Source organism: Lycorma delicatula, chromosome 6 (genome assembly GCF_047948215.1).
Source record: "Lycorma delicatula isolate Av1 chromosome 6, ASM4794821v1, whole genome shotgun sequence".
In the NCBI taxonomy this organism is placed as follows: domain Eukaryota; kingdom Metazoa; phylum Arthropoda; class Insecta; order Hemiptera; family Fulgoridae; genus Lycorma; species Lycorma delicatula.
Window position 1 is genome coordinate 23,933,251 of NC_134460.1, and position 17,887 is coordinate 23,951,137.

The 17,887-nt window shown below is 31.0% G+C and overlaps 1 protein-coding gene across 4 annotated transcripts; it reads right to left on the reverse strand.

The window, feature by feature from the left end:
* Positions 1 to 417: 417 nt before the first annotated feature.
* Positions 418 to 17,508, reverse strand: baf (barrier to autointegration factor). Of its 4 annotated transcripts, none has more exons than XM_075369405.1 (3): positions 17,354 to 17,508; positions 4,880 to 5,013; positions 418 to 1,061 (listed from the first exon to the last, which is right to left on the reverse strand). In XM_075369405.1, exons 2-3 carry the CDS (start codon positions 5,003 to 5,005, stop codon positions 912 to 914), a joined length of 276 nt encoding a protein of 91 aa, XP_075225520.1. In that variant the 5' UTR covers positions 5,006 to 5,013; positions 17,354 to 17,508; the 3' UTR covers positions 418 to 911. The 4 variants fall into 4 exon arrangements, with proteins under 4 accessions (XP_075225520.1, XP_075225518.1, XP_075225522.1 ...); XM_075369403.1 differs by lacking the exon at positions 17,354 to 17,508 and adding an exon at positions 13,796 to 13,995; XM_075369407.1 differs by lacking the exon at positions 17,354 to 17,508 and adding an exon at positions 8,470 to 8,569.
* Positions 17,509 to 17,887: the final 379 nt, after the last annotated feature.

Genomic DNA, 17,887 nt, shown 5'->3' on the forward strand with positions numbered 1-17,887 from the left:
ACTTTCCTAACATCTAGGCTTTCTGCCATTACACATGGAGTGTAACAACAATATCCTACTAATATTTAAATTTTTAACTTTACCCCGAGTGATTTACCAACCTTGAAACTTTTCTAACTTTCACCCACTACAATTTCAATCTTCCACACTGCTTTCCATCATGAGTTATTTACAATAAATGCAGGTATTACTACAGTTTTCAATCATTTTTATTCGTAGACATCGCAAAAAAAAGGCCCCTATCTCTTGAACTATTATTTAAGAAAATTATACATACAGCAAAAAAAAACTTAGGTGAAGAGCAATTTTCACCAAAAACAAAAAGGAAGTATGGTTAGAATACTTTGATTAAATGAATTTGATAAAACATAACAAAATTATATTAAAAAGAAATAAATTTATACCAAAAACAAAATATACTGTTGAATAATTTTTAATTTCAACATTACATATAAAAAAAAAAATATGTTAAAAATTAAAGAAATAAGTTGGTTAACATAAATATACAAATAAAAACATTAACCTAGAAATCAATTAAACAAGATAATATCAAAAAATTAAAAATCTAACTCGCTTAATGATATACATGTATTTTAAAGATTAACATTTATTTCAAAGCCTACCTCTATTTTTCAAATTTAATAAATATATATATATATAAAAATATAAGTATTTAAATACAACAAAATACATGTTTTTACATTTATTAGTTTACTCAGTGTAAAGAGGCTATAATAATGTTAAATATAATATATGATATACCTTCATAATGATGTTTCAACTAGACAAAGCTCTTATTGAAAATATACAGTTTTATAATGACATCTAAGAAAAGATTGTTAATCACATGTCATCTACAAATAATTAACTTTAGAAAAATATTTTAAACAGTTCAATGCATATATTAAACATTATGAAAGAAATTCATCACTCCACTCTGCAAGACACTGGTAACAATCACTGGCCTGCTTGGTATTTGCACCACAAGTGTCCTTCATCCAATCAACAAATAATTCTCTACTTTTTTTTAGAACTAGAAATTGTCCAAACACAACGTAAGCCTGAAATTGTAACAATTATTAAAAAAAAAATCAAAATCAAAACCACAATATCATGAAGATTAAATAAATAATACTAATACCATTACAGTAAATCTAAAATGTAAAAGTCCACAGATATATAAACAGGTATCCTACCATTAATTTAATATATTTAAATACAGCTATCAATTTTTTACAACAAAAAAGGATTAAATTTATTTTTAACATAACACTTTGAAAATAGTCATAACATTCAGGTGTTTTTGTAGTCATTTTCAAGTGTTACTGCTGTTTCTTAGCTTAAGTTATTGTTGCCAATTTTCTTGAGTTTGAAGACACTACTCTAGAATATGTATGAGAGGGGTTATGATTTGTTCCCATTTTTTTAGTCAGTACCCACCCAGACTCACACGGAAAACTTAAACTCAGACAGCATTGCTGTTGGAATATATAGGCATGTGCTGTTGATCCAAGAGTAAAAACCAATTGTTGTCAGTCAGTTTAACTCCAGCGACATAAAGGTAATGTTCACAAGTAAGCCGGTTGAAGTTTATACTAATGGGAGGTAATGTTGCTCCACACTGCTCAGCATGCAAGAAGATATTGCATTATCATCGCCCGGAATAAGCATATTATAACAAACAAAACAAACTAAAATAAAATATTAAAAAACAAAAACTTATCATACAAAAACTATCATTAAATTAATATCAGTTGCAATCTTAAAAACAAACACAAACATAAAAAATATAAAATTTAACGAAGTTTGAAAGGAGAGTAAAGGACCCCTTCTAAGATAACAAAAAGACTGAAGAACTAGGATGCTTCATAAAAATTATTATAAGATTACAATTACACTAAAAAAGTTAGTCAGCACCAGAGCAAAGTATACACAAGAATAAACAAAATTTTTATCAAAGTTGATTATTAGTTTCCCATGGCAAAACAATATTAAATTCTATGAAGCATACTGATACTTTGTAGAAATAACTACACCTGGTCTTATATCTCCTTATTATTGTCCAAGATTTGACTAATGTTTATTGGCAATTTAAATTTACAATGCAAGGCTGCATAACATATGCAATCCAAAGGATATGGGGCACAGTCAAGCAGAAATAACATAATACAAGACGTGCATTTTCTGATGACATCAGATACCCATGGATAGCTCTGGTATGTCCTAACGGCAATCGGCAGAGAACCACTTCCTCTCAGTAAATTTTTCTACATGAAGAGAAGACCCATGGCGCACAGTATCTTTGATATGTCTGAGTTAATTATCTACTGCAGCAAGGTTACTTTGCCACTTTTTTCAAAGGTGTGTTTTATAGAATTAATGAAATCGGCAGTAGTAACACGAGTGGTGAAATACGACTGACTACATGTGTCTTTGGCAGCAGAATCTGCACATTCATCACCCGAAATTCCCAGTGGCTAGGAATCCAGCAGTAAGTGTGCTGTGATTGTTCAACTTGGCGATTTCATTATAAATTTCAGTAACAATAGATGTCTAAGATTTTTAAAGCTTGGAGTGCACTACACAAGTCTACAAATAAGGATATGACCGGTATTTTGGTATTTTCAAAGCCTTATTGATGACATACAATTCAACAGAGAAGACTTGTAATACTAGGTATAACAAACATATAGGTTCTAATCATTAACAAATGGTATCATTTGGTTTCGACTCATCTGTGTAAACTACTGCATCTGGGTTTGTTTTGGAGAGAAATTGGTAAAACATTTGCTGAAAGATGATAGGAATTGTTGATTTTTTATTATAAATGGTAAAATAAAAAAAATAAAAATATATATATAGTAAATTAAAAGGTATATGGCAAAATAAAAATTTATGGGTCAAGTCTCCATGGAGGATATCATCAGGGATAGGTTGGAAAAATAGGTGTGTCAATATTTAGAAGGTACAGTAAATGCCCATTGGGCATTTACTGTACGTTCTAAATATTGACAGGTACAAACACCCATTCTAAATATTCCCATATTCTAAATATGCCCAGGTACAAACACCCATTGGTGTTGTGTAACATTGATTGTCTTCATACATTGTAAATGTGGGTTTCACAAGGATTGCTTTAAGAACCAGATTTGGTTGTTCTTCCAAGGCAGGCAAAGTAACATGCTAGCAGCTGGTCCCGTCTACCCCTTAGTGATGGCTCACTCCAACCAACAAATATGTTTGTTATAGGGCTTTATCTAAAGACACCTGTAGCAAGAGGAAGGAAAGCATGATGTATAGCATCAAGTATCTTAAGCACAGTGTGATGTGTTGAAGAGAAGCGACACAACCATATTCCAAATGGGACTGCATTAAGGATTAATAAAAATACAACACACATGACCAATCGTGTCCCCAACTGATGTCACCAAGGACTCGTAGCATATCTAGAATTTTGAAACATTTTGTTTTTAATTGTTTTATGTGTTTGACCCACAAAAGACAGATATCAAAAAGCAAACTTAAAAATTTAATTTCAGATGGTAGTATAGTTCTCGCAGACAAGAGAAGACTACATTTTGATTTCACAGGCGAAAACAACCTTGACCTTGGACCAAGCTTCCAAGACAAGATTATAGTGTTCTGTAGTAGTTTCTCAGCTGTTGAACAGGATGATATATATATATATATATATATATATATATATATATATATCCATCAACAAATAAATAACATGAAACAGGTGACTGCACACATTTAGCAATAATGTTGATGGCTATAAAGAACAAGGTGACAAAATGACACTTAACACATTTCCTTGAAGCACTCCATTCTCAAAAGTAACACTACTTGAACAAGAATAACAAACACGGAAAAGTGTTTAGAATACCACGCCAGGCTGTCATACCTTCCTGATGTGAAAGAAGATAGTGATGAGGCGGTGGTGAAGCAGAAAGGTGTCTTGGATAGCATTAAATCAGTTACTGTCAGTAAATGAAAACAATGTGAAAGCCACTGATCTATTAAGTTTATCACCAAGTAAATAAATACATTAATATCAAATAGCCTCTCTGATCTCACCCTCTCGAACTAAACTTTTTTTAGTAATTTTCTGGATCCTTGATATAATACTATTCACATTTAGCTAACTATCTAAAAAAATGAACATTTTTAATTTAGATTTGGGAACACCCCTAGAAAAAAAAAGTAACATGCATGCAGGGGTGGTCAAAATTATACTAAATGAGCACATGCTTCCTGATAATATAGGTCTTATTTATAAGCAATAAAAAGGTGTATAAATCACTTCAGTAGATTAATGAACAAAAGAAAAAACAGGATTACAAACCAAAGGTGTAGAGTAGGAAACCAAACCCTACTTCCCCATTCCTTTTCCACTAGAGAATAGTAATGCACATATAATATCATGTAAAATAAGTGAATATTAATAAAACTTAAAAATAAAGTAAAAATTAAAATAATAAAATTATTACTTTAATACTGGCTGTTTCCAAACTCAAAATAGGTGGTGTATGAAAGCCACAATTCACAACTGCCTTTTCAAAGGGTAAGTTCACTATACATCAAGTTCCTGTAATAAAAAGTATAATTTGTGGGACTAAATGTCAACAGAATTTTAATAAACCTGATATGCTAATGTAATAATATATTAGACTATGGGAAGAAGCTAGCACAAAACAACTTCACTCCTTATTTTTCACATTTAACCTTGCCAGTGTAAAATTCTTGAGTACTGTTCTATCTTTTTAAGAATGACTTATGACTCATGAGAAGTTGCCTTCAGCTATCTTGTTTTAAAACCACAATTATTTAATAATAATAAACTACAAATTCTATTCTTTTTAATATAATTGATTACCTTATCAAATCCTTGATCTTGTAATCTTTTACCTAGGACTTCACCAACGCCTGCCAAATCTGTAACTGGTTTTTCACCCATGGGCTCAGCAACAAAATTTTTATGTTTCTGCGAAGTGGTTGACATTTTTAATTCTGCAAGAAAAATTCATAGTAAGCATATATTTTTTATCTACTGTCAATTGAAAAATACAAATATAATTTTATTCAACTTATTTATTCTTGACGCAGCTAGGAAAAGAAATATTGGGCGTTAGTCGCGAGTTTGTATCATTTTAGCAGGATGATTAGTAAAAGAACTAATTAAAAATATTTTTTACTTTTGTAACATTATGCATAAAAATAAAAAACATAAAAAATGTTAATTGAAGAATTAAGTTAAATAAAATAGACAAAAAGAAAAAATATATAGAACCAGAATTTAAAATGATATAAATTTACATTAAAATCAAATAAAATAGAACACAATAAATTCATAATCTAAAAAATGAGAAAAAAAATAATTTCATAATGAATAAAAAAAAATACATATGATAAGAGAACAAGAAATACTCATAAGACACTGAATAGTATAATGAATCTACACACTAACTTAAACATCTCTAAGCATTCACTTTAGACTGACTAAGTATTCAACTAACATTCACAGTTTTATATAAACGTAGATTTTTTAACATTAAGTAGTATATTAATTTATTCTGTGGTATGATATTTATTATAATATATTAAATTTATTGTTATTAGCGTGGATTACTTTTGTATTTCAATTCGGTAATTTAAAATACATATTGTGTTTCAGCCAATATTATATTATTATTATTTATTATTTGGATGTTAAAATGACTGGGGACTTTGTTACAAAATATACTGCAGTAATAAGAAAATTTACATTTGCAAAAAGTTAATTTTGAAAAGAATTTGGTATAAGCATTTCTTCCTGCTGAACAAGTATTGTACAGTGTATTTTTAAATTCAAAATCACTTATTTATTTGTTTATGTGTAGTATTACTTTCTTGACATATATTTGTCTCAAAGTAGATACTTTAAATTCTTGAAATAAGTGTGTATTGGGATATAAACTTGGTCGACCAAGAACTGCCCTAATTAAATATTTCTGGGGCATAAATATTTTATAAAATGGTATCATATGTTCCTCTCCATATCTCAATTCCATATTGAAAAAGTGAATGAGCATTTGCAAAATAAATAATTCTTATTATTTCAAGATTTTTAATTTAATTTATTTTGTAAAAAGTATGAATAAGGTATTTTAGTCTTGATGTTAAATACTTACGTGGACATTCCATTTCATATAATCGTTCAATATTATTCAGAGATATTGTACTGACTTGACTTCATCTATTGACTGACAACGGCAGTTACTGTTTATCGATTTGCTATTATTTACTGAACACTTATCTAGTTTTAGTTGGAATTCACAAGCAAGTTTGCCAGTTTCAGTAAGTGAGAATGACATATATTTCGTCTTATTTAGGTTGAGCATAAGAATATGCCTTTCAAACAAAGATCATAAGTAATCCATGGGTAGTGCGCTTTTATATACTTCATCTTATGTCTCGCCCAAAAATACCAAAGCTGTGTCATCAGTGAAAGATACTATGGTACTGTTAGGAAGATTCAGTTTTAATAGATCATTGACATATATTAGAAAAGTTATTGGCGAGAGAACAGTATCTTGTGGTAGTATGAAGTTTGAGGATTTTCTGTAATCACTGACATTATTTAAAGTCAGAATTTGAGTTCTACCCTTGTAGTTTTCAAGCAGTTCTTTTACTGGTCCTCATATACTGCAATTATTTAGTTTATGTATTAAAATTTTATGAGGAATTATGTTAAATGCCTTAGCTAAATCGAGGAATATTGCTAGTCTTATTATTTTTATTAAAATTGTTGTTAATTATTCTAGTTAAATATAAAAACGCATCTTTTATTGATTTTCCAGATTGAAAAGCGTACAGATTTTTATGAATAAAATTACTTATATCAAGAAACTTTATTATTCGGTTTTTTAATATTTTTTTCAATTATTTTGAAAGAGTTACTCAACAGACTTATAGGTCTGTAATTTGCCAGGTTGTTTTTATCTCCTGATTTATATACTGCAATTATTTTGGCTATTTTAAATTTAGTATGGAAATTCATTCAATAAAACATCTATTATGTGTTCAAGTGGTTTTACTATGTAATTACTTACTTCTTTTAAGCAAGAAGCATTAAAGCTATCGATTCCATATTACAAGTTATATTTTTTAAAATTTTTATTACATTTAATATTTCAGTAATATATTTTTGGGTTTCTCTTAACCCAAATTTCAAATGTATCCATTATTTAACATCAGCTACTACAAGTGTGACATTTGCAATATACTTACAAATTTTCCATCATAAAGATTAGAAAATTGGTCTGGTCTGATAACACAAAGAAAACAGTAAAATAAATTTCTGATTCATAAGTTGAGACATTAAAGAAATTTACAAAACAAACATTTTAGAGATGAGAGTTAGTAGTTTTTAGAGTTTTAGTTAGTTTTTTTTTTTAATAGTATTACTTCAAGTGTTATCAAAAAAAAAAATCTGTAAATATTACTTTTTGATATGCTAAAATACAAAAGTAAAATCAATAATTTCTGAATGATATAAATTTGTTTAAATATTAAGACTAATCACAAACTACCACAACCAAATGAACAACCCCAATTTTTTAATGATTATCTCTGTGTATCTTGCTCTACCTGTAGGGTACAAAGATCAGATTTTGATTTTTATTCTAATTCTTAAAAATAAAATATAATTTTTTAGATTCTACTCTTGTAAAACTTGATTATGAAATAATAGATGAAAAAACTATGTTTGAACTGTAAAAGAAATTACAACCTAGACCGATATGGATTGACTGTAGCAGGGACAGCATGAAATGATTTCATCTAAAATTTGCAAATTTTAGATGAAATCATTTAATCCACAATAATTCATTATTTAACAAAATGAAGATTTTCAGCACTGCAAGTGATACCTTCACTCATACAACTCCCTTTAACTGGTGTGTCTCTTAATCTCAGTTCTACGTGCACACAGCCACAAACAAGACTGGACAGTAAGTATAAATTAACATTAATATTTCTTTGTTATAAAACAGAACTTTATAATATATTATCACACAGTTTCTTTCCTCTAAAAAAAGAAATTAATTTTAGTTCAATATTTATAAACCATATGTCAGCTATGTTTATTTGACTTTTTTATGATCCAGTATAAAATTAAAGTATAAAACTTACAAAACTGCACTGATGACAACTTTATGCTCAGGAATTGTTAACAAAAATTAACTTATAGGTACTGCAATTATTAACTTAAAACTGTGAACAAAATAAAACAACTTTAAACCACTCAAAATCAAATGAGGTCTCTTATACAGTCTCTAATCTTATCAAGGGCGTAGTCTTTAAATTCATTTCCTAGTAATTCACTTTTAAGTGTTAATAAGTTAGATAAGTCTAAATTATATGCTGGGTAATTCAAAAAGGGTTTCACAATTTTAAAAACACATAAAAATTTATTGGATAACTTACAGATTACAGAGATCTCAATTCATAGAAAAACATCAAGTTTGTTACCCAACATTCACGTGGTTCGATATGGCTACCATTTGTAATGCGACGTACATCCCACCTGAAATTAATTTCAACTGTGGCCAGTAAATCAGGCAGGGCAATACCTCTATAGCTTTAATTCAAAATCTTAGCTCAATAAAATCAGCAAGCAAAGGTGGTACATAAAACCAACCTTTAATGAAACCCCACAAATAAAAATCTAGCAGGGACAAATCTGGGGAGCCATGCAACTGGACCTTCACGACCGATCCACCAACCTGGGAATCGAGTATCAGGGAAATCTCAGATTTATAGGTAGTAGCGAGGTGGTACCTCATCTTGCTGATAATAATCACCTCCATTTTGGTCATCAACGTCGTCTAACTGAGGAATCAGAAAATCTTTAAGCATGTCCAGATAAACATCATTTACAGCTGCGTCCTGGAAGAAAATTGACCTGAAAGCTATCATGAATGTGCTGCAGTATCGTAAGTGTTTTCACTACCCCATTTTTGGGACCCTTATGGATGCTCACCTTGCCACTGATGTGAAACGTTGACTCATCACTAAAAATTACACTGTCTAACAACTGTATTGTTGCCTGCAATTTTATCCATCATCCAAAATTGCAACTGAGCAACTTTATCATCATCATTTGTAATGTGTTGAACAACGATTAATCTGTATGGCTTCAGGTGTAATCGTTTACATAATACACGCCAAACAGTTGTTTTCTTTGGATTACATGGAAGTTTTCTCTGAGTTGTTCCACAGCAGCTTCAGCGACGTGTGGGTGTCCTGATGATTTTAAATAGAACAACATGTCTCAATGAAGATTCAGCATCAAAAGAAAATTGTATGCCTACTAGGAGGCTCCCTATCGTACACTCTATGAAAACTACGTTCAACAGCAGTTGCAGTTCTGTACTGATGAATTACTGAGTCAAAACTTGATATGTTTTGCTATAAAATAAGACCTCAACCGAATCATCAACTGAAAAGTTACCTAAATAAATTTGTTTATATGCTTTTAAAGTTGTGAAGTTCTTTATGAATAACTGAGAATTTGCAAAACAATACTGTAAAGAGATACCTAATGAGATACTGGACACATACAATAAACAAACAAAACCAGATTCTTCATCAACAACAACAATCATTCATTTCACCTATATTCTCTATACAGAAGTGTGCTACAATTATTATACATGTCAAAATATGATAATACAAACATAAAAAAATAAATAAAAATGACACAAAGAAGTTAAATATGCCAAGCACTAACCACAAGAAACAATAACAATACAAATTATCATCACTCAAGAAGGAAAAATCATCCAATTTGTAGTACCTGCAGCAATCATTAACTTCAACTACAATACTTAATTCATCTCTTTAAATAACCACCAGGATACCAAATCTACAACCAGGTAACCAAATAGATTACTAGATTTATTTAAAAGTTTTGAATCCAGACAAAAATTATACACTAATTAGTAAATTTGTGAACCTTTAGAACTTGCAACTGCTGAGAATTTCCAGTACTGACCCCACAGGGGAAGACATCCATGTGATGTTTCCAGTTGCCACACCACCCCTTCTGTACCTAGTCCTGATGGGCTTTACTGGAGGTCATCTTCAGAAATCTCAGCAGTTCATATTATAGTCTATCTTGGCCAGGACGTCACAGATGCGAACGCTGCAACTGGCATTCCCATCGGTGTACTACTATCAAAGATGAACACATAGTAACAAAACACATCTCAGATATAGTCTTAAACAAGACTGAATTCCTAAATGTTGAATAAACAAACTAAAATCACCTACCCGAGCAGGTAAAAGTGAGTTCAACTCAAACCAACCAAGTGAAAAACATAAAAATAAAACATTAAACAAAACCACAATATGACAACATAAAAACCAACAAATACAAAGTAACTAAGAAATGAGAAAATAACTTCAGAAACAAGGGAAGCCCAGACAAGACTCTGCTATTCTTTCTTTTGCAAGATAAATTCCTCAATTATTGACCACTCAGCCTGGTTACTCCAATTCTGCTGTATATCCGGTGCCAACCTGAAAATGTCGAGATGAAAAATCACCTTGGTACACTTTTCATCATATTTTGTGCACTCATACAACACATAAAAAGTGTCATCCAGAACCCCGGTCTGCAAGCAAGTACCCACATCCACCAGGCTGAATCACACCAGCTTGCCCCTAAAAGCATTCTGTTCTGAAAGAAACTGGATAACATACTTATTCAGGGGAAATCCAAGAGATGCACTGCAAGCATCTACATCCAGGAAAATATTATGCATATACTACCCATCTTCTGTCTCATCCCATCTTGCTTGCCATAAATCATATCCATGCTGCTCAATCTCCTGGATCTTTTCAGAAGTCAACTCGCCCAACTTCCTAGCAGCAAGAAAGGTTCCTACCTTTCTAACGCAAGAATGTAGATTGGTTTCACACCCGCAATCACCAAGATCTCCTCTCATGAAATTGTTCAGAAAACCACCCGGTACCGTGAATAACATAAGTCGAACCCTCAGTAAAATATTCCACTAACTTTGAAATTTTAGCCTCCCGCCCAAACAGACACTGCCTGTAGCATAATAGCCTCACACATGCCTTTGTACAGGAAGCTCATGGTCCTAAAATTTAGACCCCAATCAAGACTGACCACACATAAAATTCCAAAGAAGGTTCTACAGGCCTTCTCCATGACATATTGAAAGGTGCCTCTTAAATTGAAACTTCTCATTTAAGAACAAACTGAGGTACTTCTGAGCCTGAACATATTAAATATAGTGGCCTGCCATCGAAATGTGGGACTGTTGTGTAACAGCCAAATGGCCCTTGTGTAGCAATATGGTGGTCTTATCTGGGCTGAACGTCATCTTGTGTTAATGACCCCCACAGCTTCAATATCCTGCATACACAAGTGGCCCTGAGATCACCCTCCATAAGCATCCTTCAACCAGCAGGAGCCTGTCATCAATATATGCCACCATGCGACACAATGGGCAACCTCAACCAAAGAAGAGAATCAAACTCAACCCATCCACAAAATAGGACCCAACACACTGCCTTGGGGGACAACCCTTAAAACAGTGTCTTACCAACCTCATGGATGCTCTCACAGAGCGACACATCATGATGTCTGAAATAGCCTTGCAATAATTGCAATTCACTATCAGTACAAGCTCTTTTCTGCAATTGGCAAATAGCAGAAGACCACCACAGGATATTAAAAGCACCAGAAATGTCCGGGAAAATTCCCAGGACATATTCCGTAGCAAGAATTTCCAGTACTCCTGACCCCTGTAGGGGAAAGACACCCTCAACCAACTCTTCGTTCCTAGCCCTTATGGAGGTCATCTTCAAAACCTTGGCTTTTGACATATTTTAGTCCGTCTCAGCCAGGATGCCACCAATGCGAATGACTGAACTATCTACCCATAGAAGGTAAAGTGACTTTAACACACAGCACGAAACATAAAAATATTACATGGTAATATTGAAACAAAACAAGGAAAAAATAACAAATACATAATCTATAAAACAAAAACATAATACAAGCAAGACTCTAGATCCTCTCAGCGATATTTTTGCTAAGTACTTTATAAAACTCTCCACTATTGTCCAATCTGCCTGGCTCCTCCAGTTTACATGGAAATCCAACACCAACCTAATACAATCAAGCCTGTGTGCATTTACTCGTACTTCAAGCATTTATAAAGAACATGGTAGGCATCATCCAATTGTCCACACTGAGGACACATCCCAGAATCTACCAGCATCCGAATTTCTGCAGTACCTCTAAAAGTACCATGGCCAGAAACAAATTGCATCACATATTTATTAGCGTGTACCTAACATATTTATTAGGGATCCCGCAAACCAGCAACATTTGGAAAGAGATCATGGTTATAACGCTCACACTATGTCTTATCCCATCTGGCCTGCCACAAAGCATTGCCATGTTCAATTTCTCAAAATTTATCCTAAGTCAACTCACTGAACTTCTTAGCAACATACCATTGCTGCTTCTCAGAAGCAATCAAGTCTATCAGTTTCATGCCTGCAATCACCAAGATTGCCTCCTGTGAAATAGAACGATAACCACCAGTTAACAATATTAGGTATTGAGCCCTTAATAATATGTCCAGATAACTTTTGTATTTTGGCCTATCTACTCAAACAAGCACCACATGTAGCATAATAACCTCAGACATGCCTTTATACAGGATGCTCATGGTCTTAAAATTAAGAACCCTATCAGGACTGACCAAATATCGAATACTGAAATAGGCACTACAGGCCTCCATGATGTATTGAAGGTGTTTCTTAAATTGCAGTTTCTCAAGAAACACCCCAGAGTACTTTTGAACCTGAACATACTTTATACGCTGGCCTGGTATCAAAACACGGGACTTGCCAACTCAATACCATACGGCCTGTGAGAAGCATCAAGGTCTTTTTCAGACCAAACATCATCTTGTGTTGACATTTCCAGTACTATACACATGATAAAAATTTTTGTTGGGATATATCCGTGTTGTTGAACATAAAAACAGGACTTTCTTATATATAAGTAGACCAGCCACCAAGTAAATTTATTTTATTTATCTATTATCCATAAAATAATAAGCCACATGTTTCAAAATGAATATTGGGGATTTAAAACTGTAATATTTCTCAAGTTTCACATACATTGTTTAATTATACATGAAATGAAAGGGCAACTAAAACAGTTTTAGCTGTGTGCAAGCTCATAAACTGTTTCCTGTGCCTACAGCCTACAGATTATGGTTTGCATGCTAGCTTCGCAAATTAAATGATGGACTGTGACGAAGACTCTTTATCATGTCACATTCAGTGACAAATCAAAATTTCATGTTAATGGAAAAGTAAACACTCATAATGTCAATCTTTAACGATTTTTGATCAACCGCCTTATAAGACAAAAAGATGCAGAGTTCAACAACGCACATTAGTTGATATGGACATTCCATTTAGTAGTTGAAACAATCATCTGACCCAGAAATTTAGTACTTATGATTTTATGTTAAGTTAACCAGAATTTCAATATCATTTTATTTGTAAATTTTAAAAATAATTTCATTTAGATTACATGCTACACCATTCACAGAAAACCAGTTTAGCAACTAATGGAGCATTATATCTATTTTATCCTTTAATTCTTTAAGGCATTTGTTACTTAAGATAATATTAGTATCATTTACAAATAAAATAAAGATAACAGGTAGCAAAACAAATCTCTAGAACACTTTACCCTTAAACGCCATATTCTGAGAAAACCTAACTCTCTTTAATCCAATTTCAATTGTAAACTGTTGAACCATCTGATAAGTCCAAATAAGTATGACATAATCAATAAAGCTGCAGTATCCCTCCTACATCCATAAGAACTCAGCTTTAAGATTAGTAATTATTATTAATATAAATTGGTAATTGATCTCATTAAATGAACTGCTATGAACACAAAAAATTACTAGACTTAAGAGTAGTTCAAACATAATAAAAAATATTCTGAATGATTATTATTTAATAATATGTATATATAAATTATTACTTAATAAGTATAAACAAATTTCTTATTGAATATTGGCTTCAGTTCATTGATATGAGGATTAGATTCATAAACTCTATCCTTAAAAAATACAAACTAGCCAATTCTGGGGAGCATGGAGGTCATAGTTCATTCCTCAGTAGAACCCACATGAATGCATGCTAATGAATAGTTAATTGTGTGACAGTTTGCTGTCTTGTTGGAAGAAAATTGTATGGTACACCTCCATACTTACCAATCAGATCAAAAAATATTGGGCCTCACTTTTTAGTACCAGGAACAGCAAATCATACATCTATTTTCTCATAATGAAGTGGATACTCAGATCTGAGTAATAAGTATCCACAATAAGTGGATACTTATTTATAAAAATAAGTCAAAATTTATTTGTAGTACAATAATTGTACTTTTTCACAGTAAAATTATTGGATATATCTACTATTTTGAATTAGATTCAATTAGGGTTCATATTAAAAATACAGCGATATACTTTTTGTGGTAGAAATCAACATTCAGTTGCAAGATAAATTTTGGAAATTCCAAAAAATGCATATTCTATTTTATAATTATAATAATGCTTTATTAGATGCACAATATTACTCTCTACAGTCACTGAATTTCCAGGAATATGCCTATTACAATTCATATAAGAATAATGAGGAAGTAGTAGAATACTTTAAGATTGGCAAAAACATTTTCAGCTGAAATTATAATAAAATATAAGTTAAATTTTAAAAATTATACAAGATGATAATTACAATATAAGACATAATTTTATTGGAACCAATTTGGATGAAACAAAAATAACTTTTTGATAAAGATTATTTTTGAGTGGTTTCAATGAATGTAATCACAAAAAATTCCTGTTTCTGAATTTTAACTTTTTCTGAGGGTAGAATATATTTTGACAGAAAAATCTTTGAATACTGCAATATTTCAATGTTTTACAGGAATAAATCATGAGGGATTTCTATGTTCATAATGCAAGATTGAAATCTTTTCAATTCTAATTATGGTATGCTTCTGATGGTAATTATCAGATGCCAGTTTGGTAGATTTGCAAGGTAAAAAAATAAATTGTGGTGTATGCATGTGAAGTCAATCTTATTTAATTTATTCAATTCAATTTATTTAATTTTTTCATTATTTAATATATATATATATATATATATATATATATGTATTACAATTTAATTTCAAGTAACTGCAAAAGTATTTTAGAGCGCCAAACTTTTGAAATTTGAAAATTAATTTATAAAAATTAAACGGTAATTATATAAATTTTATTTTGTATTTATGAAATAAAATACTTATTTGTTGGTGTTGCTTCTTCTTAAAGTATGTTTGGTCACATAGGTAGGTTCTTTTTTCTTGCTCTTATTTGTAGGTGTTACCTCTTCTTACTTTTTTTTTGGCAGCCATGTTTTTTATAATTTTTAACAGATTTAAAAATTGTTTTATTAATTACCATGGTAAACTACTCCAATCATTGACAGTGCCGTTGTGAGTTGACTATTACCTTCAAGTTACTTCCTCATTATCATTAATATCATTCTCAGTAAACAAAGATTTGAGTTAAATCTCTTTAGAAAAAAAATTTCTAATTGTTCTCTCATTTTAAACAGTCTAATGGTCAAATTATTAAAATTATATTAACTTCCCAACTACTTTTTTTAAGAGTCCGATAGACATACGTAATTTTAATCAATCTATTTGCTGGTGATTTTGTATTTCATACCTGTAGACAGACTGATCAACTTTTAAAAAATCCACAATTCCCAACTGAGAAAACTTTTTACATACATTACTGCTTGAAACTACACTAATGATTTATTGACCACGGTTGAAACCATATCATTTCAACTATACCATATTCTTCTCTATTATAAACTATATGATCTGTAGTGAAACTGTTAATACTTCATTATTAGGTGGCAAAAGATGATAAATGAAAACAACATTCAGAGTTTTCAGCCTCTTACAGCCCATAAGCTGTGAAAAGCAGTTTTATAAACTTAACACAAGCTACCTGTTTGGATGCAATAAAAAATATGGGGTTTTAATCTAAAAAAAATTAGTTATAAAAACTCAAAAGCTATTACTGCAGAACCTACACATAACTGAGCAACAAATACTTAAAAATACATGTTTTTAATACTGTACTGAACCCACTAACTGTACTAGATTAAAAATTGTAACTTCAGAAGTATTACTGACTGAACACAAAATTTTGTTTGAAATAAAATAACACAATTTAAAAAGTTTAGAAAATTATCTTCTAAAAAGAAATCCCTATTTTCAAACTGCAAAATCTGAAGCCCTTCCATACATCTCTTACTTCAACCTTATAATTATTAAAGAGGTTCGCAAGACTGAAACATCAAGGCAATTTTTGACTAAATTGTGTAAATTTCATATTTAATTAAAATCGGAGGAGAGACAAACATAATCCAAAGTTGTCATTCTTATGTTATTTACGCAACTTCAGAATTTTGAATGAAATGCTGTAACAGCTAATTATATTATTGTACTATGGCTCTAAATAACGAATATTTAAATTTAATCAATATCGGATGTGAAACCGGTATTAAAAAAAAGCTAATATTTATTATGCAACTTCCGAAGGGCTGTATTCGGCATAACTTTCACATTTAATATTCAACATTTGACTTAAAATAACGCATAAGGTTTCGTTATAATTGGAGAAGCGCTACTGCTGACAAGCAAAATGTGAAGCGGATACGAATTGCTTAATAAAAATACATTCAATGGAATTTCATGCGTTAGATTTGTTACCTTAAAACTAATGATTCAAATTAAGCGTCTAATTACAACACTTTGTGATCACAATAAAACTTACTGCACAAGGAATTAATTAATCGACTAATTACTAAATCTAGACTGATAACAAGCTATATTTATGAAATCGTAGATGAAAAATTACACTACCGAAAAGCATTCACTTACAAATACATGAAAACAATACTAATTACAATTAACCAAAACCCAAATCTTAACCTCTTCAAAACTCGAACAGAAAATTAAGATCTTAAGATGGTAGGCAACAAATATCATAAAACTAAAGTCAAACATAAAGTTAGTAATCTAAATGCGAAGTGCTTAGAAACAAATAAAATAAAGGATTTCAAAACAACACCATCAAATACAACCGGGCGTATTTACTGCGATGTTCTGTACAATGACATTAGTGAATAGTTAAGACGTCTAGAAGCAAAAACATTTATGTACTCTTTGTCTCACCTTACTTTGTTCGGCACAGAACCACAAACGATAAAAAAATTTTACAATTAACTTTCACAATAACAAACCCTCCAAAAGTACGCAACCGGATGATAAAAATAATACTGGCGGAACATTAGTAATCCAAAGAGGCTATTTTAATGTACCATCTTAACAACGTTCAACAAGTCATTACTAAAAGAGGATCTTTTTAAAGTTTTTATTATCAGAATTTATGATTGTTGACTACTGATTTATAATGAAAGCTAAACACGGTGTTAATAAGTTTATATTCTTTACAGATAATATATTTTGCTCACTATTTAGTACTAATCAGAGGGAAGCATTCTTAACTTTGGCTAGAACTCAATTTGTTTTCTGACGTTTACCTACTCCATTATAAAGCACTCCTCAAAAAAACGAACATACTGTCATCTAAAAATTATAATCTTCAGGATTCAGCCTTATTGGTTACTGATTCAGTGAACAAGCATGTTATTATCTTTAAATAATTGAAGTTATATACATTAATAATTTCATATACAAAACTGCTGT

What these genes read in the sequence shown, in the direction of transcription:
- baf (XM_075369403.1), bottom strand. Translation starts at nt 13,865, where the DNA reads ATGGTTCAACAGTTTACAATTGAAATTGGATTAAAGAGAGTTAGGTTT. An exon ending in TCAGAATATGGCGTTTAAGG is followed by an intron (nt 5,014 to 13,795) that starts GTAAAGTGTTCT and finishes TTTTTCTTGCAG; the next exon opens with AATTAAAAATGTCAACCACT. An exon ending in AAGATCAAGGATTTGATAAG is followed by an intron (nt 1,062 to 4,879) that starts GTAATCAATTAT and finishes TTACAATTTCAG; the next exon opens with GCTTACGTTGTGTTTGGACA.